The 17902-nt window shown below is 32.4% G+C and overlaps 1 protein-coding gene across 1 annotated transcript; it reads left to right on the forward strand.

The window, feature by feature from the left end:
* Positions 1 to 13399: 13399 nt before the first annotated feature.
* On the forward strand, positions 13400 to 14166 carry LOC149540117 (uncharacterized). The gene is made up of 2 exons (XM_089802654.1): positions 13400 to 13415; positions 13646 to 14166. The coding sequence occupies exons 1-2, from the start codon at positions 13400 to 13402 to the stop codon at positions 14164 to 14166; spliced, it is 537 nt and encodes a 178-aa protein (XP_089658780.1).
* Positions 14167 to 17902: the final 3736 nt, after the last annotated feature.

A 17902-nucleotide genomic window follows, 5' to 3' on the forward strand; every position in this document is an offset into this window, starting at 1 on the left:
GAACAAAAGGAACTTTCCCTTGTGAGCAGTGATAAGCGGTGGCGAGGGGAAAATTTGTATATAGAACTCCTGGCTATGGGTAGAGTGAGTTGGGTTGTTGAGGTTGATATGATATATTGGGAGCAAAACTTACTAATTGAATGGAGTCTTTGGAAGTGGAACGCTTTTCATTATTAAATAAATCATATTCAAAATATGTACTTGAAATATTGATCAATTTTTGCAAACCTGTGAATGACTTTTCATTAAAAATAACATCCCGACTATGAACCACCTTATGAGGAATTGGATCTCACAATTAGAAACAAAATTGATATTAGTCATATCCTAGAAAGACACATCTTTTGGATTGAAAATCCAATTTTGTTTGTTGCTCTTTAGGAACATGAACTTATGCATCACAACCAAACATCCATAAATAAGAAAATGAAATTCTTTTACCAGTCCATCTCTTCCGGAATATCAAAATCAAGATGTGATGAAGCAGCTCAATTAATTAAATAAATTGTTGTATTTCATTCCTCTGCCCAAAATTCTTTCCCCAAACTGGCATTTGATAACATACAGCGAGCCCTTTCCAAGATAGTTTGATTCAACCTCTCAGTTGTACCATTTTCTTAAGGTGTATAAGGGACTATTTTGATCCTCTAAATACCGTGATCTATGCAAAAACTATCAAACTCTGAAGAGCGAAACTCACCACCATTGTCCATTAGACGACATTTAAACTTTTTTCCAATCTAATTTTCCACCATAGCCTTAAAAATTTATACTTTTAAAATACTTTAGATTTTTTATTCAACATATAGAGCCAAACTTATTGAGCACAATGATTAAGAAATGTGACAAAATAGTTAGCACCACCAAGAGAAGTTACCTCCATAGGACCAAAAACATCAAAATGCACAAGCTCTAATAAGCTCTAATAAAGAAGATTTCTTCTCATGACCCATCCTTATGAAGCTAATATGATTTTTCTTATCATAAAGACAATGCTCACACAACTCCAAATCAAGAGATTTAAGACCCAAAAATTGGACTCTTCGAAGCATGACTTCAATACCCATTCTTCTCATGTGACCAAGCATCTTATGCAAAAGTTTAGCATTACTTTCTACAATTTCCATGCTTGCTTCCACTTCAATATTGCACTCTAAAACATATAAACTTCTAAATTTCTTTCGTTTAGCCAAATGTAATTGACCTTAAGACACTTTACACAAATCAAGATCAAAGTTAACATTACAGCCTTATGTATACAATTGACTAGCTAAAATCAGATTATGCTTGAGTGTAGGAACATGCCTAACATCTTTTAAAATCCATTTACTACCATTTTTCAGAGACAATAAAATATCCCCTTTGCCAAAAATATCACATTCTTTGTTATCCCCAAGAAAAACTTTAACAAACATACCTTCATAGTAATTTGTGAATGCACTTTGACATGGAGTAGCATGAAAAGATGCATCAAAATTGAGAACTCACAAACTTGAATCCTCGCCACCAGCCTCAAGTACCAAAGGTGTAGTGCCTGCCCATGGAGGGCCTACTCATGAAGGGAGTAGGGGAGAGCATGCTAGTGAGTAGTAGGAAGAGAGCTGTAGAGGGGACCAAGCTGAGTATGAGGAGGTTAACTTGGGAAAAATTATGCAAACTATTCTTGATCACTTACCTCCTACTCATGAACAACATAGAGCACATCAGACAAAACAAGAGCATAGACCCAAGTCTAGGAGCCCTCGGAGGGATCATCAAAGATCCATTGTATCTACTCAGATGAAGGACCTTTCAAGATCTAAGGCCAAGCCCTTTAACAGGCAAGGTTCTGGATGTGTGGCCGAAAAATGGCTTATTGCCCTTAACAGGACTTTTTCCATGCAAGACTTTGACAACAATGTTAAGGCAAGATTTTCCATTACCAATCTAGAGAATTTTGGGGCCACTTGGTGGAAAATTGAGGAAAGGAAGCTGGGCATAGATATGAATAGTGTCACTTGGGAGCTATACTTAGAGAGTTTCCACAAGCGATTCCTACCAGAGGAATGGAAGTAGTAAAGAGCAGATGAGTTCCATAACCTTAGGCAGTATTTTATGACTATAACAGAGTATGACTGCAAATTCTACAAGCTCATGTCCTTTTCAGGATTTAGTGACAACTCACCTCAGTTGACATAGCACTTTATTAGAGGATTGAACAACTATTTAATTAGGGGTGTTAAGGTGTTTGAACCTAAAACCCTCAAGGATGCGGTATATCAAGCCGTCCTCGTAGACCAGAGTGTGAACCTAGGACATGGGGGTTTTGTAGGAGAACCTTCAACATCAAGGTCGAAGGGTTGTCAGGGAGCAAGTGGCAATAGGAAACCTCCTTCTAGGGGTAATCAGTGGCAGGGAGGAACTTACCCTCCAACATAGAGTGGTGGCGGCGGTTCCAATACTAGGAACTATCACAACACTTAGCGCAACAAGCACAACCAGTATGATCAACCATCTCAGAGTGTTCAATCTTGTTCGAGTAGCTTCTAGTAGTCTAGTGCACCTAGAGTTCAGAGGAGCTTCAATGGAGAATGTTTCTCATATGTGGACAACATGGACACAAGTCAACTCACTGCCCTCAAGGGAAACCTCAGTTCTCAGGCTAGGGACCCATAGCTTCAGAACCTACAGTTAGTGACATGGGTAGAGCCCAAAGAGTGTACTCAGTGGAGTCACATCCTCCTACAAAGGGAAAGGGTCCAATGGGACCCGCACAGTGAGTTCTTAGCTTTACTTTTCTTGTAGGCTTCCAGGAGTAAGCCTAAGTCTAGGGGGGGTGGATGTAGTGTCTGCCCTCATTTACATTTTTTTTCTAGTTACATTGTTGCTATTATGGACGAACTGTATTAGACTAGTTTTGTGTTGATAGTTAGTAGCATTGTTTTGAGACAATCAAATATTGTGCTATGGATTCAGTTGATATGTGATGAGATTACTTAGACTTTACATTTCATATATGCATGATGATTATTACATTATTTTTAGTTATTGATGATGATTAGTTATATGGTTTATTATCACATGTGTTTTCTTATGGATACTTACCTCATACTTGCATGTGTATGGTGTGCGTGTTTTTTCTCTTATTGTATGGCATTTATGATGTGGTTAAGGAAGGGAGTCATAGTCACCTGGTAGTTGGGATCTACACGATGCACCACTTCCTGTCATTGCCTGCTTAGCTTAGCATATATATGTATGTATGTATGTATGTATGTATGTATGTATGTATGTATGTATGTATATATATTATGTACATGCATGGATTTTATGTAGGTTGCAAGTACCAGGTATCAACTTCCCTGAATAGCCAGGATGAGCATACCCTATCGTACAATCTTAATGGTAAGAGAGGGGAGATAAATTCTCAAGTCCAAATCCTAAGCCCTTAAACTATTTGTCCTAGAAAGGTAGGACAAGTATCTAAGATATTTTACCTTTCAAATGTGTCAGATGACATAATTCATGATTTTAACCCTTTAGACCAAATTTGTATGGATTGTTCTATGATGGGTTTTCATATTTTATTGTGGAGGTCTTTGGTGAATTTTCTATTAATTAAGTCTAAAATTAAAAGATTTAATTAATGACTTAATTATTTGGAGAAATTAATATAATATCATGATCTTTAGATATTTTGATTTTAATTAATTAAATGGGAATTAATTGAGAAAAATAATTAAATAAAAGAAATTGAAAATAATAATAATAAAAATAATAATAGAATAATAAATAAATAATAATAATGAAAAAGATAAAAGAATTAAAATAGAAGTTATAAGTCTACCTAGGAGTAAATGCACCTCTTGATTGCATGTATGTCTACAATATAGGAGTTAGCACACAAATTAAGCACATGGTGTCTACAACTTTGTGACTCATCTAGAAGGTTGGAAAAGGCTCACGCTTAGTTGTCAATGCTTATCTCATCTTCTGGTTGTTTCTAGAGACATTCTAGGTGATTCCTAAGAGTTCTTTATATTCAAGCACTCCTAGAAGCTCGAGGAGCATGTTTGGAGGACTCGAGAATGTTGGAGAAGGAAGGAGCTTGCTCTACGGATTCTGAGGAGAAGTGAATTAGCATCAGTGTCTAGGTAGACACTTGTGAATTTTGCATATGATATTTTGCTTCTTGCACTTCCTGTCCTCTTCGTGTCTTTTGAATGCTTTCTGAGAATTTTCATATGTTGAATATCTTGGTTGTATGTATTTTTGTCATGGGTAGTTAAATTTCTATATGAGAAAACCTCAAACGCATAGATCTGAGGAAACTATGGGGCTAGGGTTTTCAGATGCTTATGGACAAACCTATTAGAAGAATTAATGGGTAAATTTAGAGAAAAATTATTTTAAAAGGAAAATTTTTAATTTATAAAATTGGAAAGCCATTTTTGGTTTAAAAACTATGTATATGTTCTCTTTTTAAATATACAAATCTGCATATACTTTTATATATATATATATATATTACAAAAAATGTTGTAATAGTAACAATCTGCATGTGTGTGTGTGTGTATATATATATACATACATATATACATATGCACACACACACACACACACACACACACACACACACACACACACACACACATAATTAAATGTTGCTTATTTAAAAAAAATGCAGTGGAAAGATATATATTTGAAAAATCTGAAATCACATTTGATAAAATATTTAATGAAAAACATTATAATAAAAAAAATATAATAAATAAGGATGTGAGGGGGGGGCGTTAACCCCACCTCGTCCCCTTTTTAAGACAGCTGGTAGCCGAGCCTACTGTCGTAGGTACTGTGACTGCTGTCGCAGGCCCTGCGATAAAGGCAGGCCCCATGGCACTGCCATACATGTGATAGCAGTGCAAGTACAATAAACTCATTTATATATATATATGGATTGCTATGAATTCGATAGTTCATAATTCATTTTTATTTATTAAGAATTTTATATTGTTATATATATATATATATATATATATTAATAATTCAAAATATATTAATTATTATATTATATATATACATACATATATATACATATATGTACGTACATACATACATACATATATATATATATATATATATATGTATGTATGTATGTATGTATGTATGTATGTATGTATGTATGTATGTATATACATAGATATATATATATATATATAGGTACTGTGACTACTGTCGCAGGCCCTACGATAAAGGCAGGCCCCATGGCACTGCCATACATGTGATGGTAGTGCAAGTACAATAAACTCATTTATATATATATGGGTTGCTATGAATTCGATAGTTCATAATTCATTTTTATTTATTAAGAATTTTACATTGTTATATATATATATATATATATATATACATACATACATATATATATAAATATATGTACATACATACATATATATGTGTGTGTGTGTGTGTGTGTGTGTGTGTGTGTGTACACACACACACACACACACACACACACATAACATTATATATTAATGAAATTTTTATTATATATTCAAGTTAATTAAATTTTAAATAAATAATATAGTTTTATATTTAGAATTAATACTTATTTAAATAGAATGAGTTTTAAAAAAAGTTATTGGAATATTCAAGTTATGAATTATTTTGTTTTTCTCAAAATCATAAATGAAGCTATTTGAATATGATAGATGATTTTTTTTCCCAAAGCAGTATAGAGATATTGATTTAAAATATGGAAGGATGGATCTTTTCCAACAAAGCAGTCTTAGGACATTTTAGAAAATTAAATTCTAAGAGTCATGAGAAAACTTTAACTTATTAAAAACTAATACACGGGTTAGTGTCCTTCATACTCAACTCTTAAACAAAAAATTGAGCCTCCACACTTAATTCAACTATGTAACTCTAGCAAAACCAAACATATGCTTGTATTTTGTATTTTCTCTATGCTATATGTTTTGGGTTGGGGTTGACTAGATTGTTGACCAAATATAGGACGTCTACCAAAGGCTCGGGGGTTATGATTGTGATGTCATGATGATGTCTTTTGATCTCGATCTTTTAAACTCAACCATGGTTATGTGATGGCATGCTGATTGATATTGTCTTCAGTCTTCTTGTGTAAGCTGTGATTGATGTAACCTTTTTATGAGCTATCAATTAGTTGTATTTGGATTACTTTCCAGTCACTTTGATGGAATTGTATTGTTTAACTAATCTTGATGATGTCATGTTGTGACATGTTTTGACTCAACTATTTTGGCATCTTTGATCAATATTGCTTTGATATACTTTTTGGTTGCTTGTTGAGAACCAATGGATATAGGGATTATCAATGATACCTTCAGTTGCCAATAGAGAACTGTTGTGGTCATGATTATCTATGGATTCTTTTTAGTTGCTCATGGAGATTTGATGGTTTTATTATGGATTATCTTTTGGTATTTTGTGATTTTTGATTCCATGAGCCTATGGTAGGTAATCTACTTGTGGTGTCGATAAGTGGCTTGCAATGGGGGCTGGGGCCCTAAGTGGCTGCCAGGGTAACTCATTGTAAGTTGTTTTAATAAGTGAAAATATTTACACTAAATGGGGATTAAAATGAACCTAATAAGATAATTGTATGTTCCCGCCCATGCCTCGAGTGCTAGTACAAACTAGGATGGGAGTAGTATGCCTCGTCAGTATGAGAGGATACTAGTGGCCGCATAGGGATCACTAGGGGGCCAAGGTCTATTGAGAGACTACTAGGGTAACTCTAGCATGATCTGTACGATGACACTTTCCCACTTGCATAGTAGGTTTCCTACATGTCTTTGTTGTGCCTCTAGGATTAGATGTCAGTTTGTGATTGGAACCTTTGAGTTAGTATACTTTTAGGATTCCTAGACTTAGAGAGTATTTTTGCTATGTGATTTGTTATCCTGTTTCAAACTTGAGATTATTTCCTTAGTACGATGGGAGTGGACCATTTTGGTTCCACGTGGTCGAGTGGTAGTGCTTTTCCACTCTCACCATTTGAGATCCATCTAAAACACCATGGCTGATGCATTCTATTTTGGCATCTATCTTCATTCTGTTCATGGATTATGATGGTGGACATGTATCCTTATATTGATGATTAGCATGTGATAGATGATATTTTTTTCTTATCTTATGCTTTACTTTACATGATTAGATTTCTTTATGCATATGATGTGGTATGTTCTAAGAGTGACATTCCTACTATGTTAATACCAATGATCTCTTTGGTGATTTGGAATGTTATGCATAGAGGGATGGTTAGGGCCTATGATGGTCTAATGATGCTACTTACAGTTGGGAGGAACCGTGCACTTAGTTAGTTATGTTTGTGATTTATGGTTATCTGTTACAATGGATGTTTATATCTTTTATGATGATGTATCATGTATAACATGTGGTTTCATTTACTTTATTGCATTATGGATTAGAATAGGATGATGTACTTTATTTCACATATGTATATTCTTTTAAACCTTTCATATCCGGTGCCATGTAGAGTGGATGATTGAGCTTTCTAAAATGTAGTTTATTAAGGGACATTTGGAACAAAGTATATTGGTTAAAGAATGTTGGACTTATCATTATTAGTTTATGTGTATGTAGAATTAGATGGAATCATTAATAGTTAATTAGATGTGATTCAACGTTAAGAGATCCATAAAGAATGTAGCCTGTTATGTATGTCATGTTTACTATCACTTGAATTGTTGCTATTGCTTCCACTATCATGTGTATGATGTAGATGGATTTACTTTCATGTTTTTATAAAAAAATGCTACCAAAATTTAGGTTAATTCTTTGGATCCCTTGGCGGGGCGTTACAAAAGGTCCATTAGTTGTAGCATTTATGCCATCCTGAATTACTTTATTTTGAGCCTTCTTGTAATTCCAAAATTGCTTCTTGGCATGGCCCAGTTTACCACAAAACCAATAGGTCCCATTGCTTCCTCTAGATTTTGAGTGATAATTTGATCTACCTCTTCCATTATTATTATTGTTATTTCCTCCTCTTTCACGACTTTTTCCTATATTGTTTGTGCTCACAACTGTTAGAGCATCACCAGAAGATGATTCATGGTGTTTCATTCGCATGTCTTTGCTAAGAAATGTAGTTGTGACTTCATCAAATTTCATCTTGTTCTAGGTTGCTATTGAAGTGCTCATAGCCATTACTAGGCCTTCCTAATTGTTCAGAAGTGAACATAATAATAAAATAGCTTTTATTTCATTATCTAATGATATACTGATTGAAATGAGTTGACTAGAAAATGTATTAAACTCACTCAGAGGATTCGACATTACTCCCACTTTTTTCATTTTCAGATTATATAACTTCTTCATTATGAAAACTTTACTGGTATCTCATACAATGAAGATAATTTCTCAACTAGCTCTCTAGTTGTCTTCTCATCTTAAATATTAAACAACATATTACTTGAGAGAGCTAAGAAAATCATTGCCCTTGCTTTCAAATCTAGTTTTTCCCATTCTTTTTCTATCAATAATCCTCTGCCCTTTGTAAATCTTGCTTGGTGAGTAAAGACTCTATCTACACTTTCTATAGCCCAAAGTTTTTCCCAAAAACTTTTTTATTTTTCAATTATTTGCCTCATCCATGGCATCTGTAAATCTTCATCAATTTCTAGAAAATCAAAAGAGCTCAACCAGCTCTAATACCAATTGTTGAGCTAAAATAAAAGACACAAAAGATAAACTAAAATTGAATCAAAAGATGCAAGAACAGACACAAAATTTATATCGGCTCATACAAGTAGTCTAGACTACATCCACTCTTCAAGTAGGGGAATTTATCTTATTTAGATAAATCATAAGTTACAATAATCAGTAACATCAACTGTGTTTTCTATTCTATATCAGTCACATTCAATGGAAGATAAAAGGGCTAAGGAAGAGTCACAATGCTTGGACTGCACAATCAGAGCAGTTATATATTCTTTGTCAAACCATTATAACATTAAGGGAGAGAGGATATGTGAAAAAAAATAGAGACAAAATTTTTGTAGAGGTAGTTGTGGTCATCAGTATAACTTTAATATGATTGTAACCAAAGAAATGATAATTCTATGGCACATCAAATTGTAATAGATATAGATATGTCAATTTTCATCCAAAAAATTAAGTAGATTCAAAATCGAAACAACCCAACACAACACTCACAATTTTACAAGTTGCATAAAAAATGGAAATAAGTTTTTTTTAGTTAACAATAGAAAAAATACCATTTTTTAGATGAAAATTCATGCAACATTCATTCAAGGGTTCAAGGAAAATCTTTAGAAATTCTTGTGAGGTGCATTTCATTTCTCTTGCAAATCAAAGCATGTTCATAGATTAATCATAATGACAAAGGAAGTGATACCTAGAACTTTGGTTTAGAAGTTTCCACTTAATTACAGGATCATACAATATAAAAGCCTAAAAAAAAAAACCATTCTATGTGGTGCAACCAAATAGCAGTAGAAGAGTTAAATCACATTTGAAAAATGCTCACCTCATGGTTGTTTCTTTGATCCACACAGTTCAACACACCACTAGAATGAACTTGTAAATAAATTTATTAGAAAAATAACTAATAATCTATAATCCTCATAATACCAGTTCACATCAACATCTTTCCATTTTGAAACTATTTCAAATAAAAAAATTCTAGTGTTGAAATTTCAAGTAAACCATCCAAATGTACTTCTAAAATTATTTGTCCCAAAAATAATTTAAAATATGTCAAAACTTGAATAAAAATTCTTCAAAGAAAAATTAGTCACTATTTCAAGGAAACCTTTTTAAAACCACCTTTTATCAAAAAAAAAAATTTTGAAAACTTAAAACAAAACCCTCAAAAACAAATTAGCATAAAATACTTACCTCTCAACCGAAATTAAACACTAAAAATAAAAATTCCTCCAACATCTGAACAAAAATCCTTCATAGCCTATTTGTATTAAAATTTTGTCTCAAACTTGAATCTAAACCCTTAAACCAAATTTCCACCTCACAAACTTTGCATAGCAAACTATGAAGATTAAAAAATTCAGAGCCAAATCGAATCCACAAAAACTAAACCAAACCTAGATTTAGAAGACTGCGACCACGCAAAGCCTCATGAGAAATAATGCTAAAATTTCTACAAATTCAGAAAAATGAATAAAAGCCAGATTTAAGCATAACGAAAATCATAACATCAAAGATGTTAGAGATAGCTAGTAGCTAGAATCATTGAGATAAATGTGTAAGTTGCAAAAATTAGATAAAAATTATTTTCAAATGTCAAACTTAAAAAATAATAGCAAAGAACAGCGAATGCCAACCTTATTCATCTGCAATTCTAGAGGCGGAATCCCCATCCCCATCGTTGAGAACGAATTATTGCAATTGCTATTAGTATTATAATTGTCGAATTCAATCCTAGTATAGATGCCAAAAATTCTTTGGCATCATTTCAGAATCAAACGAAGAAATCAAAGACTTGAATTTTCATGAAGGTCCAACCTTAAGTCTTTGAAGTGGGTGCAATGGTGCATGTAGTAGCTCCGTGGAAAGAGGACAATTTAGGAAATAGGTATCTATAGACTGTTTCTACAGATGTAATTTTTCTTATTTTCTAGTTAAAAGATTAAAAAATCTTCTTAGACAAAATAAAAGAGTCAATCGTAAAATAGAAATTAGTTACTAAAAATCTACTTTAATAGAAATTTTAAAGAGTTACTTCTAAGGCTCAAAGTGGATTTAGTATTTTTTTTTTTTTAACTATTTCCTTTTATAATGCATGTCATTAATATTTTCCTTCTACACTATATTTGTTTGATGAACCTTTTTCACATGAATCTTTGGATGTAGAAATCTGATTAAAAAGTACAAAAATAAAAGAATAAATATGTAAAGTTGACTCAAATTACTTTTGATTCTTTTAAATTTAATTTTAGAAATATTTTTTTATAGACATAATTTTTCCTTTTATAACAAACTATGAATCTTGAAAAAAATCCACTTAATTTAATCAAATAAATCCAATAACATCAATAGTTGCATCAATATTGATTGTCATGGTGATTCTTAGTTGACAGCATACTGCGATTCCACGAATCACTGAATACCTGTGCAACATGATTGAGTGGTCTGTAGAGAAAATGGGAATAATAATAAGTTGAACGAGAGGAATATATATATATATATATATATATATATATATATATATATATATATATATATATATATATATATATATATATATATATATATATATATATATATATATATAGACTATTTATTAATAAACAATAGTATGTTAGCAATTATGTTAGTAATTTACAAATACTTACAATTAAATAACATAATTGTTGACATACTATTGTTTGTGGGCAATATGTGTTTTATCAAGACACATAAGTTATCTTGTAGATAGTGCTTGGTAGAGGTAGGGAGCATCAAATGAAATTTTATTTTAATCATTTAATTAAAAAAAATATTTTTAAATATTTAATTATAATAGTCATTTTTTCCAATTATAGTCTAATACTAATTAATTATCAAATATTAATCAATAAATGTTTGAAGATTAAAGACAAAAGTTCTAGAGTATAAATTGTAGAAATAATTTATTTATTTGATTAAATTGTGCATTCATAGAGAACATAAAAGAAAATTCGTAAGTGTAAGTTTTAAATATTGATAATAAAAAATTACCCAGTTTAATCTAAAAGCTATTATAGCTCTATTACAAAATAATAGTTTTATATTAGATTGTATAAGTATTTTCTCATAACTTTTTATCACATTCTATCTTCTATCATAAAAATAAAAATAAAAATATAATAAAAATAAATAAATAGGATTATAAAAAATAAGATTCTATTTAAACAAATACTCAGTTTTAGCTCTAGTTCAAAATAGTTCACGGAGAAAAGAACCAGAAATTTCAGTCAGAAGAAGAAAAACTGAAAAACTGCATCAAGAGTATCTATCAACACTAATCAATGTTGCCTTTGTCATTCCTAAATCGAGAATATTCTATTACAAAGAACCAAAACTCATATGAATACAATACATTGTTTGGGTGTTGGTGACAAAACAAAAGTCAAGCCAAAAACTATCATAAAAAATTCCATGATTGATCTTCATCCAAAAATCCAATTGAAAGCATCATATTAGAGAGCCATCTCATACAAGGGCAATGCAAGACCCTCCATTAAAGTAAAAGCATGTGATTATTTATGTGAAGGTCCCATCACCTATTTGATTTTAAAATGACATGTATTTTTAAGTCAATAACATTATTTATATTTTTCTCCATATCATAAGTTATGTGATTCCTGTAATATATAAATAGGTTTATTAGGTCTGACATCATGGAATTTTATATATGTCTACAACTACAAATTCGTTCTCTTTGAATAAATTTATAAATTCATCATAGCTGGTCATTCGGCAAGTTCGTTCAGTTTTTTATTGGAAAAATATATGAATATTATGGAGTAGTTGTAGGATGAATTAAACTAATCAACATAAAAATAGTTACATCAATATTTTCATCAATTATAAGTAGGGGAAAATATTTATAATTGTCTATGATTTCTTTATATGTACATATAATTCTTAAATAGTAAGTTAGATTTTGTCAAGTGTTTCAAGCTTCTCATACCCTACTTTGCTTATGTGCCAATAGTCATGACCCACTCAAAAATGTCAGCCTGTGGCCAAAAATTCTAGTAGTCTTTATGAAATGTCCCAATAGTAGTGCACAAATGACCAATCACCAGTCAAAAATTAGTAATTGGTGTAACTCTTATCGACCCACACCCAATGTGGATAATTGAGTCTTTTACCCTGATCTTTGTCAATTGACAAAATAATTGATAGAACACTTGTAGGGAGAACTTTCCTTGTCCATCATCAGTAGTCACTACATAAGTTTGTTGAATTATTTCAATTGAAAAAAGAATAATATTACAGAGAACTTTTCTTATCCATTATACTTACTGGATAAATTTGTTGAATTATTTTAATTGAAAAAAGAATAATATTATAGAGAAGAACTTTTCTCATCCATCATGAATACTCAGTGGATAAATTTGTTATTTATTTTAATTAAAAAAGGAATAATATTACAGAGCAGTTGCAAGAACTACATCAACCAATATACAAACAGCTACATCAATTTCCTCTTCCATCATAAGTAATCACTTGATAAATTTGCTCTTTCAAGAACAGTTGCAGGAGGAATTAATTCCTCATCCATCATAAGCAATCACTGGGTAAGTTTGCTCATTTCTTTTATCAAAAGAAAATAATTTTACAGAATAGTTGTACAAAGAACTAGATCAATCAATAAAAAAACACAGCTACATCAATTTTCTGTATGCGAATAATTACGAGTAAGTTCGCTCATTCTTTTTGAATTTTTGCATTCATGTTGAATAATTGCGAGTAACTTTGTCCATTATTATTCAATTGAATAAAGAGAATAATATAACAGAGCAGATGCAGGAAGAAGTAGATAAATACATCAATTGTTCAGCGGTGTCGAATTCTATGGCCATCCAACTCGATGCATGAGCTACTCTAGTGTCACCGCACAAGCATCCGCTTCTTTGGTTTCCTCCAGGTAAACGTTACGAGTGCAGCGGATGCAAAGAAGATGGAGGAAACGGAGGTTTTGAGTGCACACTTCCATCGTGCGAGGAGTTCAAGCTGCATCTAGAGTGTGCCCAACTGCCACCTGTGTTCCAGGACTCCATTCACGTTTCTGAGGACTTGGTTTTCCACTCCGGGTCTAAAATCTCAAGCCACAACTGCAGGGCCTGCCAGAATACCATCAGAGGATTCCTCTTCAATGTTCCTCGCGGACGGAGATGTGTTACTCTGTTGAAACCGAGTCTGAGGTTCCACCCGCTTTGCATCACGCTTCCGGCGCTTTTACCCTTCACCCAGCATGCCGATCATCTGGCTCTAGAACTCATGAAGGGAAAGGACGGAGACTACAAGTGCAGCTTCTGCTATAGGCTCTGCCGGGGTTGGCGATATGACTGCCAGTGCTGCACTTTTACACTAAACTTGACATGTGCTAAACTTGATTTGCACGGCCTTCTCCAACATCACGTTCAAAATCCATTTATTCTACAGTAAGAAAATCGGAATGGTATTATGGCTGCCGCAGCTAATATTGTCGGTAAACTTGGAGGACCTGCTGTTAGAACTGTTTTGGGTGCTGCGGTTCAAGGATTTATCGGCAATTTGATGCAGTGATTTTTGTCCCTACTGTTCACTTACTTGTATGCTTGCAGATTGACCTAAATAATCCCTACATGCTGTAGGGCATTTGGTGAATTCTCTTCACCTGGACATACTATTTTACTTTGAAATCTGTGTGATTAAAGATGAGACTATTTCGGTTTGCTTTTATTTCGATTTTCAAATTTGTTGTTTGGCAACTTGTTTTGTTAAAAATATATCGTCTGAAGTTCTTCAATAGGTCATAGGAATTTGTTTTAGATAATTTAAAGGTCAATGAGTTTGACTCAAAAATTATACAGTTAAATTTGAATAGTAATATTACAATTTGACTTATTATGAAAAATATTTCTTATTTATCAATTTAATTTTTATTCCGTTGAAATAAGAAAAATGTAAATTTTACATTAGAACGTTAGGATAGGGCTGCTACAAATTAATGTTTTGCTTGAAGCTCCATAATAAATTTTTTTGACTATTGTTGAAAGACATGCAGAAGTGTTAATAGATAGTTCATCTTGATCCATTCATCAAATAAAGAAGACTTTGCATCTAAATTAACATTCATCGATTAAAGTGGTAGTTAGCCACTTGGATACTTTTTAATTAGGTGAATCAACCACGTGAGATTCCGAGTGAATTTACATTTAGAATTGATTAGTATTAACAACTGATAAATCAGAAAGTCAAGTGTCATTAGCTCTTAGTTTATCACAAGTCTGCATATGCAATAATAAGTCTAGTCTCTGTTTAATGATAGAATTGTTCAAGTTGGTTGCGAACAATTTAAATATCATACAATTCTTAAGAAAAAAATGTTAAATAGTCAAAGTTGACTTATTAAATTGTTGTTCATTTCAAAGTAGACATTGTTTCTCATTTGTTAAACCTTTTATTTATTGAAGGTAATTATAGTAGAAATGGAATGTGATTCTTTGTAGAAATATTAATCAATAATAAAATTATGAGTTTCTTCATTCTGCTGTAACAGATCCTTGTTGAATATCTGTTTGTATATTTTATGTTAACAATGTGAATGTGAATGCTTTGTTTATTAAATCCTTCAACTATTTCATAAATTTCTGCTTATTGAGGCCTTTATAATGCATTTTTTGTTTCTGATTATGATGATCTGCTTATCTTTGATCATTTACAAACTCACTCAAATGTATAGAATTTTTACATGTTATTTTACAATTTTTTTAATATAATTTTAAATCTCTTCATTTGATATTACAGCCTAATAAATCGTATTTCCTAGATTGAATCACCGGAGAGAGGAAGATCGCCATTAGAAAGAACAAAAGGATGAGGCGAACTCAAGAAGGATTTTGATTCCTGTTTTTGTCAAAGAACAGAATCACAGGTTAAGCAAAAAAATATTGTTGAATTCGTTGCAGGAATAGAAACACAGGAAATCTCCTCTCCAAGTCAATGATTACGGAAAATGAAAAAAATAATAAATGATTAGAAAATTGTTTGCCCAGATTGCTATGAAGATTCAATGAACATCCATGGGTTGGAGGAAGAATTGGTTGAAGCTGTTGGAGTTGAAGAATGTCAAATTTGTTAATTCTATAGTAAGTTAAATTGTAATATTGTTATTAGAATTTTACTAGTTTTTTGAGTCAAACTTATTACTTATACTTTATGATTAGTAATTCAATAGGAATCCATCTTTCATGAAAATAAATGAAACACTTAGCACTTGTTCATAAATCTGTATTGCTGTAGACATAGATTTTCCTTCCAAAAAAAAAGAGAATGTACTGAATGCCAAGAAAGTTCTGCAGTAGAAAAATTCTTTTGAAGATGTCCAAAGAAAGAATATTATACTAAAGGTGAGACCAACCCTTATTCATTAAATGAGATCAAAGATTCCAGGAGGAATAGATTGCAGGCATTCTTATATGAAACTAGCTGACCCTTGCAGGAGGTGATCAAAATCATCTATATTTAAGCTGATCTTTAAAAGAGATTAAAGTCAAAAGGGATTAGCAATCTAATAAAAGGAATTAAGGTTTCTTAGGACTGAGATTGATAAAGAAAATTGTCTAAAGTGGAGATCCAACCTATAATAATTTACCATTGATCAGATTGGAAGATCGTTGTCTATAAAGGCAAGGCTATTCTTATAAAGTTTAGGGTAAGAGGAAGACTACAGATCAGAATGACCAGTCTTAAATATCACACACTAAAGAAGAAATTATGTTTTGAAAAATAAGTCAACTTTGACTATTTAACACTTTTAGTCTAAGAATCAAACTTTAGTGTGTCATTTTTATGCCCTCCAAATCAGAACAAGTTAATTTAGATGGAGTCTAATCCAAGGTTTACTTACATGAAGTCAAATCCAAGGTTTACAAGAGGCTTGAAGGAGCTAGAAACCAAGAATTTCCTATCCAAATGGAAGTTTCTGCATAGTGCATTGTGGTAGCATTAGCAATAAATGTCAACACTTTAAGCGGAAACTTGGGTAGAAAGAACAGTTTATGCCTAGGTTAAAACTAGGTGTCCGAAAATAGAATTTGCGTGAGTTTGTGATCGTTGTACAACAAGACTCATGGATTTCCAACATTTGTTAACTTATTTGAAACCTCTACCTATTAAGACTTTTGTAATGCACTCATTATTTCTCAATATTTTTGATGAATTGATCCTTGATCGCACTATTAAGAAGTGGATGTCTAATAAGTAAATGGTTTTTGTACAGAAAATTAATTAATTGGATCTCCACAAAACTGCATGGATAAAAATCGTGAAACTAAAAATAAGAATTACAGGAAAGTATAGAGACATCAGAATGCGACTACAGCGACATGGTTGACACTTTCATTCGATTCAGAGCTCACTGTTTCGCAAAAGGTATGCGTTTCAATATCCCTTCCAAGTGGAGTTTCTATTTCTAACAGAGCCCACTTCATGCTCTTCTTACATCTGATTGCTAAATAAGACTTCATCTTTTTCTTTTGAAACATTAAGTTGAGGGCGTGTTTAATGTTCTTCCTATATCTGATGGTTTACTACTATTTTTCCCTATTTCGTTCAACCCATTTTTAATATATGAGGGCAATCAGAATTTCAATCATGCAATACAGAGGAGGTTTGTCACAACCCACTCCTTAACATACCGAATAAATCGGTACTCGACTGCCACCTGGACAAAGCCATTAAATTAATTGCTTGAATTAGAATAAACAATAACCTCCAAACCGTTATAATCGACATGCATATACAAATTTTCTGGGGGGTTGGGATGAGTGTGACACTATTATCGGAGAAGTTGGGTCGGTTACAAGGGAAGAAGTTTGAGATTGCTTTTGGGAAAAACGACTGTGAACCTGCATAACCGAGATGATATCCCACTTGCGGGAATCTCTCTCCTGTAATAAACGAGAACTAATGAGAAAAGGCCATGAAAGATAGAAGATTTTGTTGGTATTCCATATATGGGGATATGATCTAATATTTTATGGGCAGTGGTGCTATCGAAAACGTTATCCTGTACGGGCATATGGACAAGACCACCGACATTAAGATGGTGATGTTAGGAGCATCAGACGCTGCTCCAGCAGGAAAGAAGAAGAAGAAGCTTCTTGCAATTGCCATGAAGAGAACAACTGAATGCATC

This window comes from Cupressus sempervirens, chromosome 9, assembly GCF_028749045.1.
Source record: "Cupressus sempervirens isolate cs-2001-9-10 chromosome 9, ASM2874904v1, whole genome shotgun sequence".
NCBI lineage: Eukaryota > Viridiplantae > Streptophyta > Pinopsida > Cupressales > Cupressaceae > Cupressus > Cupressus sempervirens.